This window comes from Colletotrichum orchidophilum, assembly GCF_001831195.1.
Source record: "Colletotrichum orchidophilum strain IMI 309357 chromosome Unknown Scaffold_90.1, whole genome shotgun sequence".
Classification (NCBI taxonomy): domain Eukaryota; kingdom Fungi; phylum Ascomycota; class Sordariomycetes; order Glomerellales; family Glomerellaceae; genus Colletotrichum; species Colletotrichum orchidophilum.
Genome location: NW_019173046.1, coordinates 90341 through 105360, shown reverse-complemented (window position 1 = coordinate 105360; position 15020 = coordinate 90341). Strand labels below are relative to the sequence as shown.

At 52.0% G+C, this 15020-nt stretch overlaps 4 protein-coding genes across 4 annotated transcripts; 2 read left to right on the top strand and 2 right to left on the bottom strand.

Annotated features, from left to right (window-relative positions):
- Positions 1 to 664: 664 nt before the first annotated feature.
- Positions 665 to 2082, top strand: CORC01_09746 (O-methyltransferase; the record flags this gene model as incomplete). The annotated part of the gene is made up of 4 exons (XM_022621375.1): positions 665 to 995; positions 1073 to 1199; positions 1256 to 1722; positions 1775 to 2082. 4 exons carry the CDS (start codon positions 665 to 667, stop codon positions 2080 to 2082), a joined length of 1233 nt encoding a protein of 410 aa, XP_022472114.1.
- A 1097-nt stretch (positions 2083 to 3179) lies between these two features.
- CORC01_09745 (NmrA-like family protein) lies at positions 3180 to 4259 on the top strand (the record flags this gene model as incomplete). The annotated part of the gene is made up of 1 exon (XM_022621374.1): positions 3180 to 4259. The coding sequence occupies one exon, from the start codon at positions 3180 to 3182 to the stop codon at positions 4257 to 4259; it is 1080 nt and encodes a 359-aa protein (XP_022472113.1).
- Positions 4260 to 5499: 1240 nt separating this feature from the next.
- On the bottom strand, positions 5500 to 8077 carry CORC01_09744 (uncharacterized protein; the record flags this gene model as incomplete). The annotated part of the gene is made up of 3 exons (XM_022621373.1): positions 5500 to 6137; positions 6199 to 6476; positions 6528 to 8077. 3 exons carry the CDS (start codon positions 8075 to 8077, stop codon positions 5500 to 5502), a joined length of 2466 nt encoding a protein of 821 aa, XP_022472112.1.
- A 2195-nt stretch (positions 8078 to 10272) lies between these two features.
- Positions 10273 to 12170, bottom strand: CORC01_09743 (amino acid permease; the record flags this gene model as incomplete). The annotated part of the gene is made up of 4 exons (XM_022621372.1): positions 10273 to 10530; positions 10584 to 11704; positions 11770 to 11827; positions 11877 to 12170. 4 exons carry the CDS (start codon positions 12168 to 12170, stop codon positions 10273 to 10275), a joined length of 1731 nt encoding a protein of 576 aa, XP_022472111.1.
- Between the last annotated feature and the right edge of the window lie 2850 nt (positions 12171 to 15020).

Sequence of the window (15020 nt, the reverse complement as noted above, 5' to 3'; positions counted from 1 at the left end):
CAGCTTGTGCACTGCCGCTAGTTATCAGTAGCGCAGGCGGGTTGCCTCCGCGCCCCCTTCAGGATGCGCTATTCATGTGGTGTAGGGATGAGAATGACTTGGCAGCTGTTGGTTGCATAGATTGATGATACAAATTCGCGGCGACTGTCCGGCACCAATCCATTTCAGGAGCGCTTCTACGCTCGCTTTCTAACATTTAGGTTGTGGTTGAAAATCTGTTTTATTGACTCCTCCTACATTTGAGTGAGGCGGTTTACATGAAGTCTCAGTCACAACTGGATCATGAAGTGTGTCTTAGAATCGATTCTCTGCATTTGGCGAGGGGAAGAGCGTGGGGTCTCTGACTTGAAGAATGCAAATAACGGCTACCAGGTTGCGAGTCTTCACCCCTGCGAGGCGCGTAGTGTCTGCAGCAGATTCATGCAGTTTGCCAGGTTTTTATTGCCGCAATCTTTATCCCTGTTCCAACTGATCCTGTGTTGGTTTGAGATGTTTACTTGTCAACTCCCACGAACATCAAGCCGTCGACTCTTCTCGGCTACAAATATAACGGTTCACGAGCACGCAATCTGCGTGTTTTCAATACTCAAATCTTCACAAGCTTTTGAAATCACAGACTAAACTGACCATCAACATACTTAGTACGTTGGACGAATCCGCCAACATGGGAGAAATGGCGACCGAAGCCCGAAAGGGGCTCAAAGAGCTCGCCGAGGATCTTCTCAATGACGTGGGTATGTTTGGCTCAGCCAGCAACCTGACTCCGGCCAACGAGCGCGACTTCAAGACCAACATCATACAAAGAGCCCAAGCCATTATCGACAAGCTTGAAGATACACCACGGGAGAGAGCTATGAATGACTGCATCAAGGTCGGTGAAATGACCGCAAAGCAGCTTTTCAATGCCTGGGGGGTCTTCCAAAAGATTCCAGTACAAGGATCCATTTCGTACAAGGAATTGGCTAGCAGTGTTGGGTGTGAATTGCAGCTACTCGGTCAGTTCTGGACTTCCATCTGGATTTCCTCGCTCATCAATAAGCATGTTAACTTTTGCCCCTGCTGTCGTTTTTAGTTCGCCTCGCGTGGATGTTGAACTCCACGGGTATTCTGGAGCAAGTCGGCGAAGATGGCGTGGCTCACACTGAGAAGTCGAAGATGTTCATCAATGACAATCCAGACGGAGATCTCACCAGAATCGTGTGAGTAACTTGTTCTGGCACTTTATCCGCATGATTTCTCATGAATGATAATATAGATTCGTTCATGGCATGGTAGCGTATGCTCAATTGGAAAAGTACTTTGATTCTTACGGGCTCCAAGAGCCATCGGGTCGAACTCATGTTCCATACACCTTTGCGTATGGTCAGCCGGAGAAGAACGTTTGGGAAGTATCTCTGCAAAACCCTGACGACAAGAGGATTTTCCTGCGGTCAATGAAAGCCATGGGAATGCTTCTCCCAGTATGCGGCGTCTATGACTTCTCCTGGATCTCAGATGCCGCGCACTCGGGGCCCACGGACAGGCCCCTTTTCGTCGACGTTGGGGGCGGTAGCGGCCATGCTATGAGAATCATCTGCAAAAACTATGGCATACCATTGGATCGATGTGTTCTTCAAGATCTTGACACAGTGATCAGCGAGGTCTCCGAGTCTCAGGACTCGATTGGCTTACTTGGCACGAAGTTGATGGCAATTGACTTCCATAAGGAGCAGCCAGTCAAAGGTTCCTCGTCACTTTTAGCCTTTTTCTTTTACTGTAACTAACTTCAAACTAGGCGCACTTGTGTATTACATCCGATATTGTCTTCACAATTACAGTGATGACTTGGTGGTGGAAATCTTGAAGGCCATTGCAGACGCCATGGCACCTGACAGCAAGCTTTTGATCGCGGAACAGATCACGCCCAATCCGCCGTCGGCTCATACTGCAGCCATTGATCTGTTGATGCTGAGTGTTGGTGGCAAGGAACGGCCAAAAGACGTGTGGAAAGACGTCCTCACCAAGGCCGGCCTGGGGAGAATCAAATTTTGGACATCTCCTAGCAACCCGCATGGCATTATCGAGTGCTTCAAGACAATTTGAACTAGGAGGTGGCTTGGTTTCGGTAGGATGTCTGTCAATTCATGACTGACCATTGTAAGTAAGGTACTTTGAGATGAGCGTCGGCAATATCTAATACAAGGATCTCGGCGCGTATTTCTTGAAGCTGAATCCTGCCTTGAGGTCAAAAAAAGATAGGTACACAAGTCAAAATGGCAAGTATGAAAGCAGATTTGTTGTCCTGCACCTAAATGTCCTGACTCATCTGAGCTCAAAGGTGACTGCAATGGTAGACGAAGTGTAAGAAGTCTGCTGTCAGCCCATTGCCAGCGGCTGCGGTATAATTCAACTCTGTTGTCTAATTCAACCTTGTTCAAGCTTCCGAGGGCTGTAGCTCCGAAATAAGCCGACGATTGCCGCTTGCCGCTCAGCAATCTTGAGATCAGATTACTGATCACATCATGCATCCAAATATCACATGTTTCACGCGTTCCCAAGAGCGTCTCCTAGCTACGTTACTAGTACAGAAATAGGTTTTCCAGCGGAGTCTTCCCTGAACCACAGTGAACACTCTTCCTTTGAGAAAAGTTGCCGCATTAAAGTGCGTTGAGATTGTTGCTGCTTTTTACGACAACGATTCCAACTATTTACATCTGTCGGCAAGTCGCAGAATTGTGATGCAGTGGATCGAAGTCAAGAAATCAATAGTCTTCTTTGTGACCATTCCCTGTCAAAACATGGAATTTTGGGTGAAAGGCTTCATTTGCACCTAGAGCATTTGATTTGTCGTAATAAAGTTTCAGGAACCGTTGTTGGCAGTCGAGCAAGATCACTAATCATTTAGTACTTCGAATAACTAATCATTCAGTTCTTCACATAACTAATCATTAAGTTCTTCGAATAACTAATCAATATTAACCTTCCCAAGCTCACTATTTACCTTTTGGCGAAGTTGCTTATGAAGAACAAGATGATTGGGCTAGAAGTAGGGGAGGATATCCTGAGAGACAGGACAGCTTATAAGGAAATGCCCATGACTCTCTGGAGAAAAAAAGAGCACCATATGACCACCAAGATCAGCAAAGAATACTACAGCAAGCGCAACTTATAAGTCTTGAACCATTCGAATAACTACCAGTATGGCAAATCGCCGCATTTTCGTCATCGGGGCTACTGGTGCCCAAGGCCTTCCCGTCTGTCGAGGCCTTGCTAGGAATGGAGGCTACAGCCTGCGCGTCTTGACGCGCGACTCCAGCTCCTCGAGGGCAAAAGAGCTCGCGAAACTCGAAGACGTTGAATTCATTGAGGGAACCTTTGCCAACGAAAGCGATCTGCGCAAGGGATTCGCTGGGTGCTGGGGGGCCTTTGTCAACATCGATGGCTTCAACTGTGGCGAGAAGACCGAGACGTACTGGACGATCCGCTGTTACGAGTTGGCAGTGGAGCTCGGGATCAAGTTCTTTGTCTTTGGTAACCTTGACTACGGTTACAAAAAAAGCGGCTATAATCCCAAGTTTCGAAGCGGGCACTACGACGGCAAGGGGCGTCTAGCTGAGTGGATGCTGCAGCAGAGGAAAGGCAACAACATGGGCGTCGCCATTTTCACCACTGGCCCTTACATTGAGATGGCCATCTCCTCCAAGACGATCATGACACCACGGGTTGAAGGTGGGATTGTCACATGGAGAGTTCCCCTAGGTGCTGGCGCAGTTCCACATGTCGCCCTCGATGATTGCGAACACTATGCCCGTTGGCTCTTTGACCACCCCGAAAGATCTGATGGGATGGATCTGGAGGTGGCAATTGACCACATTCACTACGCAGATCTGGCCGAGGCGTTCGAAAGGGTCACGGGGAAGCCAGCTCAGTACATCGACACCCCCATGGACGTCTATTTCGACCACATCCCAATCTCTAGTCAACCTGCCGGATACAACGCTGACCCCACGGACCCAGCAACGATGTCTTTCAGGGATAACTTTTCAGGTTTCTGGACATTGTGGGCGAACTCTGGGGGCAACAAGGGAGTCATCAAGCGTGACTACGCGCTTCTGGACGAGATACACCCAAAGAGAATCAAGACTGCGGAGGAATTTTTCCGCAAAGAGAACGAGAGGCGTCGTCTTGCTGGCCTTGGGGGTCTATTTGATGCCATTGAGGGGAATGACCTTCCATCTATCTTGAAACAAGGTGAAGACAATCGACAGGGAAAATTGTAAATGACTGAATGGAAGTCGACACTTAGCCAGTAAATCAAAACACTCGAAATATATACTTTGGGGCTCCAATCGTTTTCGTTCCTGCCGAAATTGCGCATTTGGCTTTGGATCTTTTGTAGTAAGAGTGAAACCTTCAAGTCTAAGGTCTGGCCGGTATTTGAAGATGCATTATTTGGGAGGCCTCACCACAGATCGATCAGGAAGTCTCTGCATCGATATGCTGAGTGGGGGAGTTCGTTGCTGGGGCTCTGCGATGGCCTCAATACATGCGCGTGGAAACGCCGTTCCCTGTGACGGTCGCAGCTGAGAAACGATGCTTTGATTTCAAGAGAAATGGAAAGTAGTTATCAGGGGCGATCGAGATGGCATGTTACAGACCAACACTTGGTGGGAGGGGCTTACGGGGCGTTGACATCCAAGGAACCTAAGGATGGTATATTCTGTTGCGTCTATTTGCGGGTTTCGCAAGCTTCTCTAAATACGCAGTCTATACAAAAAGTGAAAGAGAAAAAGCGGACTAGAAAAGAAGGGGGTGGGGGGTCATGAAGAAAGAAGTTACTTTGGTGTTCTGGTCAGGCATATTTGCCTCAGTGAAGCTGGCTTTCGCCGGGAACATAGCACTCCAAGTAGCACCCATTTTGCTCAGTTGTGCGATTTCTGAATCAATATCAGTTACAAGAAAGAACAAAGGAGATCCATTTCAATTACACAGTTAATGACCGCTCATGCTGTATACATGGCTGTGCGATGCACCACGAACCTGAGTCTGCTTCCAGTACTGGGCCTGCGGCCGGCCTCACCGCAACCAACGTAAGCATTCATCGACAATTTGTCTGGGCAACTTGGTCAGAGCCCAAAGCAAATAGTACGGCAAATAGAGCAAGCCAAAATTCACTGGTCATTGACTCCATATCATGCAGTCAACGTAAGAAGATAAACCTTAACTCGAGATCTCACAGCTCGCGGCCTTTGGGTGGTCGGCTTATCTCCGGACTTGCATCTCGGGACTCTGTGTCTTGGATTTGCACCAGGCCACCAATGCCCCGCATATCACACCAAGCTCTTTTTCTTAGGATCCAAATATTTACGTGATTGCGATAGACATTGTTGAGCCGAAACCCGATAAACTACGGTAGATCCTGTTTTCGATGATGAAATGACTAAGTGGGTATCTGAGGTGCTATCATAGGGCAAGGTAGAGGAAAGAGATAGTGACAAAGAAAGCATCGTGATCGATAGCTCATGGAAAATAGCCAATAGCACGAGTATCCCTCCTCTGGCTACCAATTTCGTGGTGATCATCTACTCCGTACCATAGCAGACCATGTTGCTGTGCCCCGAGCAGCTCCATTCCAGGTCTGATCGTGACTGGTTCTTGGATATCAAAAGATTGACTGGTCCCCAAGTCTATATCCTGTCCCTTGAAAGGCACCTGCGACTCGGGATACGGAACCTCGGCAAGGAAGTTGAAGTCAAAGTCCGGAATGGTAGGATCCCCGAATATGTCCAAAGGATCCGGAATCTCCGGCGTTGTGCCGCTGGTCGTCATGGTCGATGGCCATGTGTCTGTCGCCGTGCTCGTTACCGTGCTCGTTGCCGTGGATATGGATTCATCTGCCTCGAAATTTGAAGAAGCATCGACACTTGGAAGTTCTTGTAGCCCTCTTTCTTGGTTCTCCAGCTGTTGGTAGCCCTTGAACAGCGTGAGCTGGAGATTCCGGGCGATGTCGATGACCTTTTGCTTCATACTCTCCTCAACAAAGCTTAGCTCACGATTGACTTCTTTTTCGAGTTGCCGGCGGACCAGCGGTGGGAGCTCGCGCCGAAGATAGTCTTCATAGCCTCCCAAGCTCACCTCGGCGTCCTCCGCGTTATAGTCTACGAGCGTCAGTATCAGTGCAGTACCAGCCTGCCCAGGTAGAGAGACAGGCGAGCTTACATGGTGACGGGATCTCCCGTTCTCTCACATCGGGAAAGATTATGCTGTAGACTTGTATCCACTTCTCCGCGTTGGTGAGTTCTGTAGCTGACGTCTTCTTGCGTGAACGAAGCTTCTTCTCCTGATCCTGCGTGATACCATCCAAGACCTCCGGTTCGCGTACGTCACAGGCATCCGGGGACCGGGCGTGCGCTTGCAGGTCCAACTGAGTTCCAAAAGACTGCGAGCAGCGTGGACACGAGAACTTTGGAAGAGAGTGCTTGCGATATATGTGCTCTCTGGTGGGCTGTCAGCAGTAAGATTTGTCCATGAAGAGGGAGTGAACGTACTTGATACGGTGGACGTGGTCCCAGCCTGGCCCGCAGCACGGTCGTTGGGTTTTGTACTTTCTTGGGTTGTGCTTGAAGAAGGGGCACGCAAATTTGGCGCCTTCAATCGCGTCTTCCTTGATTTTGGACAGTTTCGCACTGGGCATCAGATTCTTGTCGCCCTCTTCGTCTTCGTCTTCGTCCTGCACTTGACCGTCTGCAGACCTGTCATGCTTTCTGGACCGCTTCGCCCTTTTCGATTGGCCTTTGAGACTGGCCGCCTGCGATTTCCGGGCGCCGTGTGCTTGCTGATTTGGCGGCGGCTGTTGCGAAGCCGATGCCCCGTATGCGGGAGTGGCTGCTCCCAGCAATGCGCCGGGCTTTGATGGCGGCGTCGCCGAGACGATGGAGCGGGTTCCCGCTGAACGACTAGAATACGAGGTTTCTTTATCCTCGAAATCCCCCCTAGGAGTGTAGCCAAATCGCGAATGTGATGCTCCGGTTTTTGGTGTCGATGCTGAATCTATCTTTGAACCAACACTCGTCCTATAAGCCACACACAATGATCGTGGTCTTCCCAATAACGGAGGCCCTTCTATTAATGGCGGTCCTCCTCTTGGCGGTCCTACTAATGGCGGCGGTCCTCCTATTGAAAAGCCTTGGGATGGCGGCGATGGAAGAGTCGAGTTCGAATTCCTGTGACCAGTAACTGGTGCGGGGGCACTGGGAACTGGAGGCTGGTGAAAGGTGAAGCTTTCGAGTCCGTGTCTGGATGAGCTCGGCATATCACGAGATGCATTTGCCGGCATCGCTGAAATAGCCCCGAAGAGATCATCATCTTTAGCACCCCCGCCTGGGGTTACTTCCATTAGGGCTTCCCGTAGCTGTGATTCATCATCCTCCTCTTGTTTGACCTCCAGCTTCGTGTCCATCCAACTCATGAATGTGGACATGATCCTGTCAACCATGAATCTTTGGGCCATTTTGGTAGGATCTTCATTCTTCTGGATAGCCTCTTTATCTGCGTTGGGCGCAATGTCTTCGGTATCGCTCTTGGACTTTCTTCCTGATCTTGCAGGCACTGAGACCACGGCGAACTTTTCAAGCTGGCTCGTACCGTCATTCTCCATAGCTTCTGTCTTGATGTTACCCCATGGCGCCGATGGAGAAATCTGGAGGTTCTTTCCTGATGCAGGAGAGTCCATGACTGCGCCTGGTCCATCATCACGCTGGCGGTCTGTGAAGAAAGCCTTCTTTTTCATCCTCTTTTTCTTTTTGATTTGAGGCGATGAAGGTGTTTGATTGTCTTTCGAACGAACCAATTCGGCATCGAACATGCCTGACTCCTGAAAGCGTTCTCGCCGCAGAACTGGCGAATCCCCGTCATGTTTGACGAGGTTCTCGCACTGAATATACTCCTTCAAACCGAGTGTTTCCTCTTCCTCGGTGACATAAGAGGAAACGACTTCAGCGTTGACGTTCTCAACATCGCCTGGGTGAGATGGGCTGTCGGACGAATTTCCGTCGTCGGTGACGGGAGCCTTTCCCGTGTTGCGGGGCGGGGGGCTCATTGTCGCGTCTCGCGTGCAGGCCCCGGCACGGTACGAGTACAGCGGGGCAAGCTAGGGCCGAGTCGAGAAAATAGAGTTGGGAGTAAGATGCTGAGTCGTAGCGAATAAGAACACTATGGATAGATGTCGAAAGACGGATAAGATGGAATGGGATGGTTGGAGATGGGGTGGTTCGGGTCGGGTAGATTGATATGCTCGGCTTTGGATGGGGAATGATGGGCGTGGTGAGTTCCATGTAACTTGTACGCCGCTGCGCAAAACTCGGGCGGCGCACTGCGGCTGAAGGGGCCCACATGGCCGAGCGCCTCGCCTCGCTCCCACCCAGTACCTGCGGTGTTCCGGCCGGCTCTTTTCCGTATTTGCAGCCCGCATTGATTCTTGAGGTTGGATTGCGTCTTGCAGAGCTGTGCAGCTGTGATGGAATGAGAGTAGGTTGAATCTTCCAAAACTGATGTGGATATCAAAATCTCCCATACCTTGGACTGTCTGTCATCCTGCAAATATCACTTTCGAGGAGGCACCTGAGTCTGACGTTAATGAGGGGACCTATTCACCGCCTGTTGACCCATACCGGTCCTGCGTAATTTCAACGTGATTCGGAATTTTCTTGCATCCAGTAGTCTTCTTAAATGCCCATCTTAGCTACAAGGAAATAAGTACCTAGTGCTTTGGTAAGGAGGACGGTGCTGGCGAGGACATGTCGATGGGCTCTTCCTCCTTGTGGGCATCCCTGGCGCGCTACTACACATCTTATAAATACGAAGCTGTCCAGGGGGGTTTTTATGGCGAAGTCTCAATGAACCTTTCCACGGCAGCACAGTGAATGCAATGCTTGGCAGACTGAGACGGTAGATAATGGTGCACCTTGCTTGGTAAACAGGCATGACTGAAGCCTCATCACTCTATTCTCTCATCTGAAACCCGATACGGCAGAAGCGCATTTGTTTTTGAAGAGGGTGAGAAGATGTAGCGACTCATTGTGGGACGATGAAAACAGAGTATGAGGTGAAGATTCCCTTGCTGTCACCAAAAAGGCAATTTTAGTGTCTCGTGGGGTCTGACCTGTTTGACAGCGGGGCGGTTGTGGGTAGAATTGTGGTCGAAGGGCGCCAGATTGACATTCAGTCACCATGCCAAACCGCTATGGTGTGCTACTTTACCTTATTAAGGCGTTCTTGTCACCCTGTCACACCAAGAGGGCGTTGTTAAAATGAACCCTAGCAGCCATCTCTTTTGGCAGGAAGCAACGATACGATGGAGCAGCTGGTGGAAGGTGCACTTTCCTGAGCCTGAGCACCTTCCTCCCCTCGAGTCAAAAGCTCCTTCCCTTTCAGCCCCGGAACCTACCTTACCTTGAAGAACCTTATTACTTTAGCTAAGGTGGGCAGTTACCTTAACCTTAACACTTTCTTTCCGGCCCGGAGATGCCCTCCCGTTCGACTTCAACATTGGGTCCACAGGTGGCGGCCTCGGCCGACAACGACCAGACACGAAATGCAGCCATCATCACCACGACCATGTCTACTGATGAATGTGCCCGAGATGATTGCCCTCTCGACCCTGTCAGTACAACGGGCTAGACCACTGAACTCGGCTAGAACCTCCCCTCAAGAGCTGTTGGTCGATCATGAACCCCCGTCCCCCCCTACGAGGCTACGCCCAGAGATATCAAGAAGTACGGACCAGCCACCTCCAAGCTACTGCTGTCCGAAAGTCGGCCATCACCTGCTATTCTGGGCCGACCGCCCTTATCTTCACTACCTCTTATGTATGCTATCGCCATTGTTGGTATGGGTCGCCGTTGAACGGCCGCTGCGCCCAGAGATAAGGCACACACTGGCACTTGGCATTGTCTTGGCCATCCCGCGCAGATTATAACGGCCTCAATCACCCAACACCTCTGACGCCGCCTCCTCCCCTGCATCTGCCGTTAGGAGCGAGTATCATTCCATATCTCACCATCCAGACGAAGCCAAAGCCAAGGTAAAGCCAAAGATTTCACTGGGTTTCAGATTGGGTAAGAACGCTAAGTTTGTTGTAAAAGCACTCGTGGTATCTTCATTTTGCTAACAATAACTGGGATAGTGGTTCTGTCCCAGGCGGTCGTCCTCAAGCGCACGACATTAATTAAACTATACATGAAAAGGTGGAAAGCCGCCTCACGCAGTCCCTCCATTAGCAAACACCGAACCTTCTTACCACACCTTGGAGAGAGCGCGTCTCCACGCCGGCAGTGAAGCCATGTGTGCACGGTACGCGTGGATCTCATCCCAGTCAAGCTCACGTCGGCCACTGTCGACGTCAATCTGAGCGGTACGGAGCCAGCCAGTGCGCTTCCAGAGGAAGCCACCGAGCCAGAAAGCGATAACAACGGGGAGAGCGAGGTATGCCTTGAAGAAGCCTTCAGCGTCGTTAAGCTTGCTGGTGCCGGGAGGCGCGATGGCAGTATAGAACTGTTGATTTCTATTAGTATACGTTTTCTCTCATCGACAATGCATTCACATACCTGAGCAGCAAGCACGACGAAGCACAAAATCAGACCAATCCAGGAGCCTGCAACGCCGCCAATGGCCTTGAACGGAATCTCGTCAACCGTGTGGCCGTGGTACGCCCACGCCTTGCGGAAGCGAATATGCGCCAGACAAATAGATCCCCAGGTGAAGACCGCGGCCAGACCAGAGAGAGCCTGAAGCCAGTCAAACACAACAGGGCCGCTCGCGCTGAGGTTGATGTACGCCAACGGCGAGAAGATGATGACGGCTATGACGGATGGCAAAGGACGTCCTGACTTGTCGATGTACGTGAAGATCTTGGGCGCATACCCTTGTTGGGCCAGCGCGGTGAGGGTGCGCGAACCACCGTAGACACCCGACACACCAATTGACACAACAGAGACGAGAATGACCACGTTCATGAAGTGGTCGAAGCCCACGAGACCGGCGTACTTGCCAACCAACACGAAGGGAGAAGCCTTGACGTCGGAGTAGGCTGACTCGGACAGCAGCGCGGGGTCGTTGGAGGGGATCAGCAGACCGACGAAGAAGAGGCCCAGGATGTAGAAGAGCGAGATACGCCAGAACACCTGCTTAATGGCTCCGGGGAGCGTCTTGACAGGGTTCTTCGCCTCAGCGGCAGCGAGACCGACCAGCTCGGTACCGGAGAAGGAGAAAGCGGCCGTGACGAAGACGGAGCAGAATCCCTTGAAGCCGTTGCGGAATGCACCGGGTTCATACCATAACTTTGCGCCCTGGTACTCGCTGTATCTACCGCTCTTAGGTCCGCCACCAAGGACGAGGACGAGGCAGATAATCATGAAAATGACGGTGGCCGAGAGCTTGAGGCAGGACGACCAAAACTCTTCTTCAGCATATCCAATGGATCCGAAAATGTTGATGACGACAATGACGACCAGGAAGAGTGAGATCCAGACAGCGACGCTGATACTGTCATTCCAGTAGGCCACAACAAGACCCGAGACAGTCAGCTCAAGCGGCAGTACGATAGCCCACTGGAAGACGTAGTTCCAGCCCATGGCGAAACCCCAGGAAGGGTCGATAAAACGAGACGAATATGTGTAGAAGCCACCGGAAACGGGGTACATGACAGCGAGTTCACCCAGAGCGTACACTGCATGATGTTAGAACCTCCCCGCTTCGCCAGGTGGGCGGGATTGTATGGTTGTTAAGACTTACCGACGTTGAACATCATGATGCCGACGATAAGGAAGTCGATCAAAACCGATCCCGGACCCTACTTTCGCGTCAGAAACCGCCGCCAACTAGGGAGACGGGAGACTTACACCCTTGCTCAGAGCACCGCCGGAACCGACGAAGAAGCCAGCACCAATGGATCCACCGATAGCGATCATGTGGAGATGGCGAGAGCTCATGGAACGGTCGAGCTCGACGATGCCGCGGCCATAATCGCGCTTTGTGAAGGACTTCAAGTTCAGGCCACTGCGTGTTGCCCAACTTTCCTCGCTGATATCTCCTCGGATCTCCTGGCCACTGCCAGTTTCATAGCCAGGAAGGCCACCGGTGGCCTTCTCGTCGGCCTCGATCTTGGTGGGGACAACCCCTTCGGAAGCAGCCATGGCGATGGACAGCTGTGGGGGGTATGCAGACAAGGAGGGTCTGTTCTAGATGAATGCTGCGGGAGAAGGACCCGAGAGGAACAGGAAAGACGGAGAGGGAGGGATGCCGAACAGAACAATGCACATCAGACGGTGGGAAGGAGGAGGTTTATGAAGAAAACGCCGATCGAGGACAGGAACCGGCGCGCAGGGACTAAGGGTTCTTGTCAAGGGCGGCAAGCGGATCCAGTCATGCAAGGAAAGCCGATAGGCTGCACTTGGTTGACGATGGAAAATTACACACGAGAGAAGGAGAGACGAGGGTCCAGGGCCGCTATGAGCGTCAGGCTGGTCTATCCAACTTTGCCCCTCTCTCGACGGGCGAGAGACGCAGATCGTGGCAAGGGCAGGATGTGGCAGGCCATCCTAGCAACAACCCCCGTTACTCGTTGCATATGATTTGGGGAGGGATGGAGGCGATTTGGCTCTCGGTCATGCTTCGATACGTACCGAGTGCTAGGGCCGGTCAGCGGGAACGAGCGAAACCTTCCCCGTCATCGAGTGTGGACGAGCTGAGGTAAGTTAGGCGGGCTGGCCGCGGACAGCTTTACGATGTCCAAGGTGCACTAACGAGTGACCTAGGCGCGGGTACTGTACAACCCCCATATTCGGTCGAAGAAAGGCAAGCAGTCGCAGTCATAACGAAATGGATTTGGACGAGACCAGTCACGCCAGACACCAGTGCCCTGAAGGGAACGAGGACCACAGCAATGGGATGTAACCTGCTCCCCAAGCTCTCCACCGTGGCACCGAGACGTACACCCCAGCCGGGCGATTGAGAAAGTCTGACAGCCCCCAGATAGCGTGGGCAGAGCTGGTTGGCCAATGGGCAAGTTGTCACTTGAAGCCGTTAGCAAATGGCTCCGAAAAAGTGGCCGCCCTTTCTTTCGTCCATTGCGCGCTGTCTCCTCAACGTTATCTCAGGATCCAGTCCGACCCTCCTCCTCTCGAACCTGTCTGTGGAACGGAGGCGGGGGGGAGGGGGCAGGTGAAGTGGAGAGCACGCTGCACGAGTCTTTGGGCCTGGGTCGGTGAGGGGGGATGACCCACGCAGAAGTCCAGGTCCGCGACGCTGGAGACGAATCCAGGAGACTACCTAGGCTGCATTGCAATCTGCTTGTGGATATGCATACAGACTAACACTACACAACAGTACGGATATCTAGCGCCGTTTTGTCAACTCATTACCTAGTAGGCTTGGTCGAAGTTGAGGAGGCTCATCGGGAAAAAAATCCTGCAGGCAAGCTACACCAATAGCGTTCTAACCAAGCCTCTTGCCGGGGTTACAGCGGCTTTTGCTACATATCTCGGCACGGCATCCACGGAAACTGGCCGTTCCCTTTCCAGAGCTTGTGTTGCCAAGAGTTGACTCTGGCTAGGCCACTGACTGGTCCGAGAATGCATGTGGTGTGGGTGGAACAGGGGGGGCTGATCTTGGCACTTGGCCGCCCCAGGTTTCCCGCATCCTTGAAGACCCCCGACGTCTTGCAGCAGGCAGAGCCAACGACCGCGGCTGGCCTTTCTAGTGTACACTACCAGCGCTGCCGCGCGATGGCTTGTGACGGTGTGAATCTTCCACTACTTCAGCTTCTCGCAGCGTCATGGCTCCATGTTCAATCCGAATGAGAAAGTCAACTCGAGCCACTCTGTACGCAAATGCAGTGGAAGAGAGGTTCAAAGGCATACGGCCTGTCAAGCACCGCTTTTCGCTTCGATGACGGGCAATTGGAACGGGGAGTTTTCTATTCCGCAATCAACAGGGGGATTGCTGCCTTGAGAAGTTACGCAAAGAAGGATTCGGTCCCATCCCTGTCCGATAGCTCCAGGTGTTCCCCTTCCTCCCTGCAGACCACGACACCACCACGTCTTCGCCGGCGTAGGCCCTATCGCACGGCTGTACGGATTGCGAAAGCTGCTCATAATGTAATATGGTTGACCAGACATGATATGTTCACGACAAATTCCCTTCCGGCAGAGCTTCTACCAGTTCTCGGGTAAGAGCGCGTGGGAGCCACAGCCATTCCTCGGCGACAAGACGAATCAATGACGGAATTCCGCCATGACGACTGGTGTTGTGCTGCTACATGTCGATAGGATGCGGCGCAGTCGGAACCAACATCAACCGACTTGACAGGTGGCAATGCGATAAGCTGTTCAATGGTGCCCACGGCTCACCCCATTTGCCTAAGCGTTTCGAAAGAGCCATCAGTGCGCCAGCTTGGCCTGCGTACCTTAATACTTTACTTACCTACCTAGTATTGACGGCAAATTGGGGGCAGGCCGCAGAAGTTCTGGTTTCTCACACCGGGGGCGATCGATGGTGGCAGCACCACAGATCTTCGACCCTCGCCTCATCAATGTTCAACTGATCACCTCCGTCTCTGGTCATTGACGAAGTCCCATCCCCTGCAAGCACCTTACTGCACTGCTACAGTAAGTCGCATCTTCCGGGCGTCGGCTGACATGCGAATCCCAGCATCGTTGCCCCGAGATGCATAGCTAAGCACGCCAGGCAGATCAAGACCTTCTACTCGACCTTCTAGCGTCTTTCTATCAGCCCCCCTCCCTCTAATTATCCCACACACACACCTCGCTGCATCTCGATCCGTTAATCTGAGCTGAGGGGCATAGTGATTCTGGATGAGACTCCCGCGAGTCGCACCCTCAAAGTCAGCAGATGAAGTCATTTGCTTGTTATCTATGCTTCCGATATCAAACAGGTACAAGTTCGAAACAGGATGCTTATCTACGCTGCAGGATCCAGCGACCCAGAAGCACCACATTTATGCGGATCCCATTCGAACATTGGGC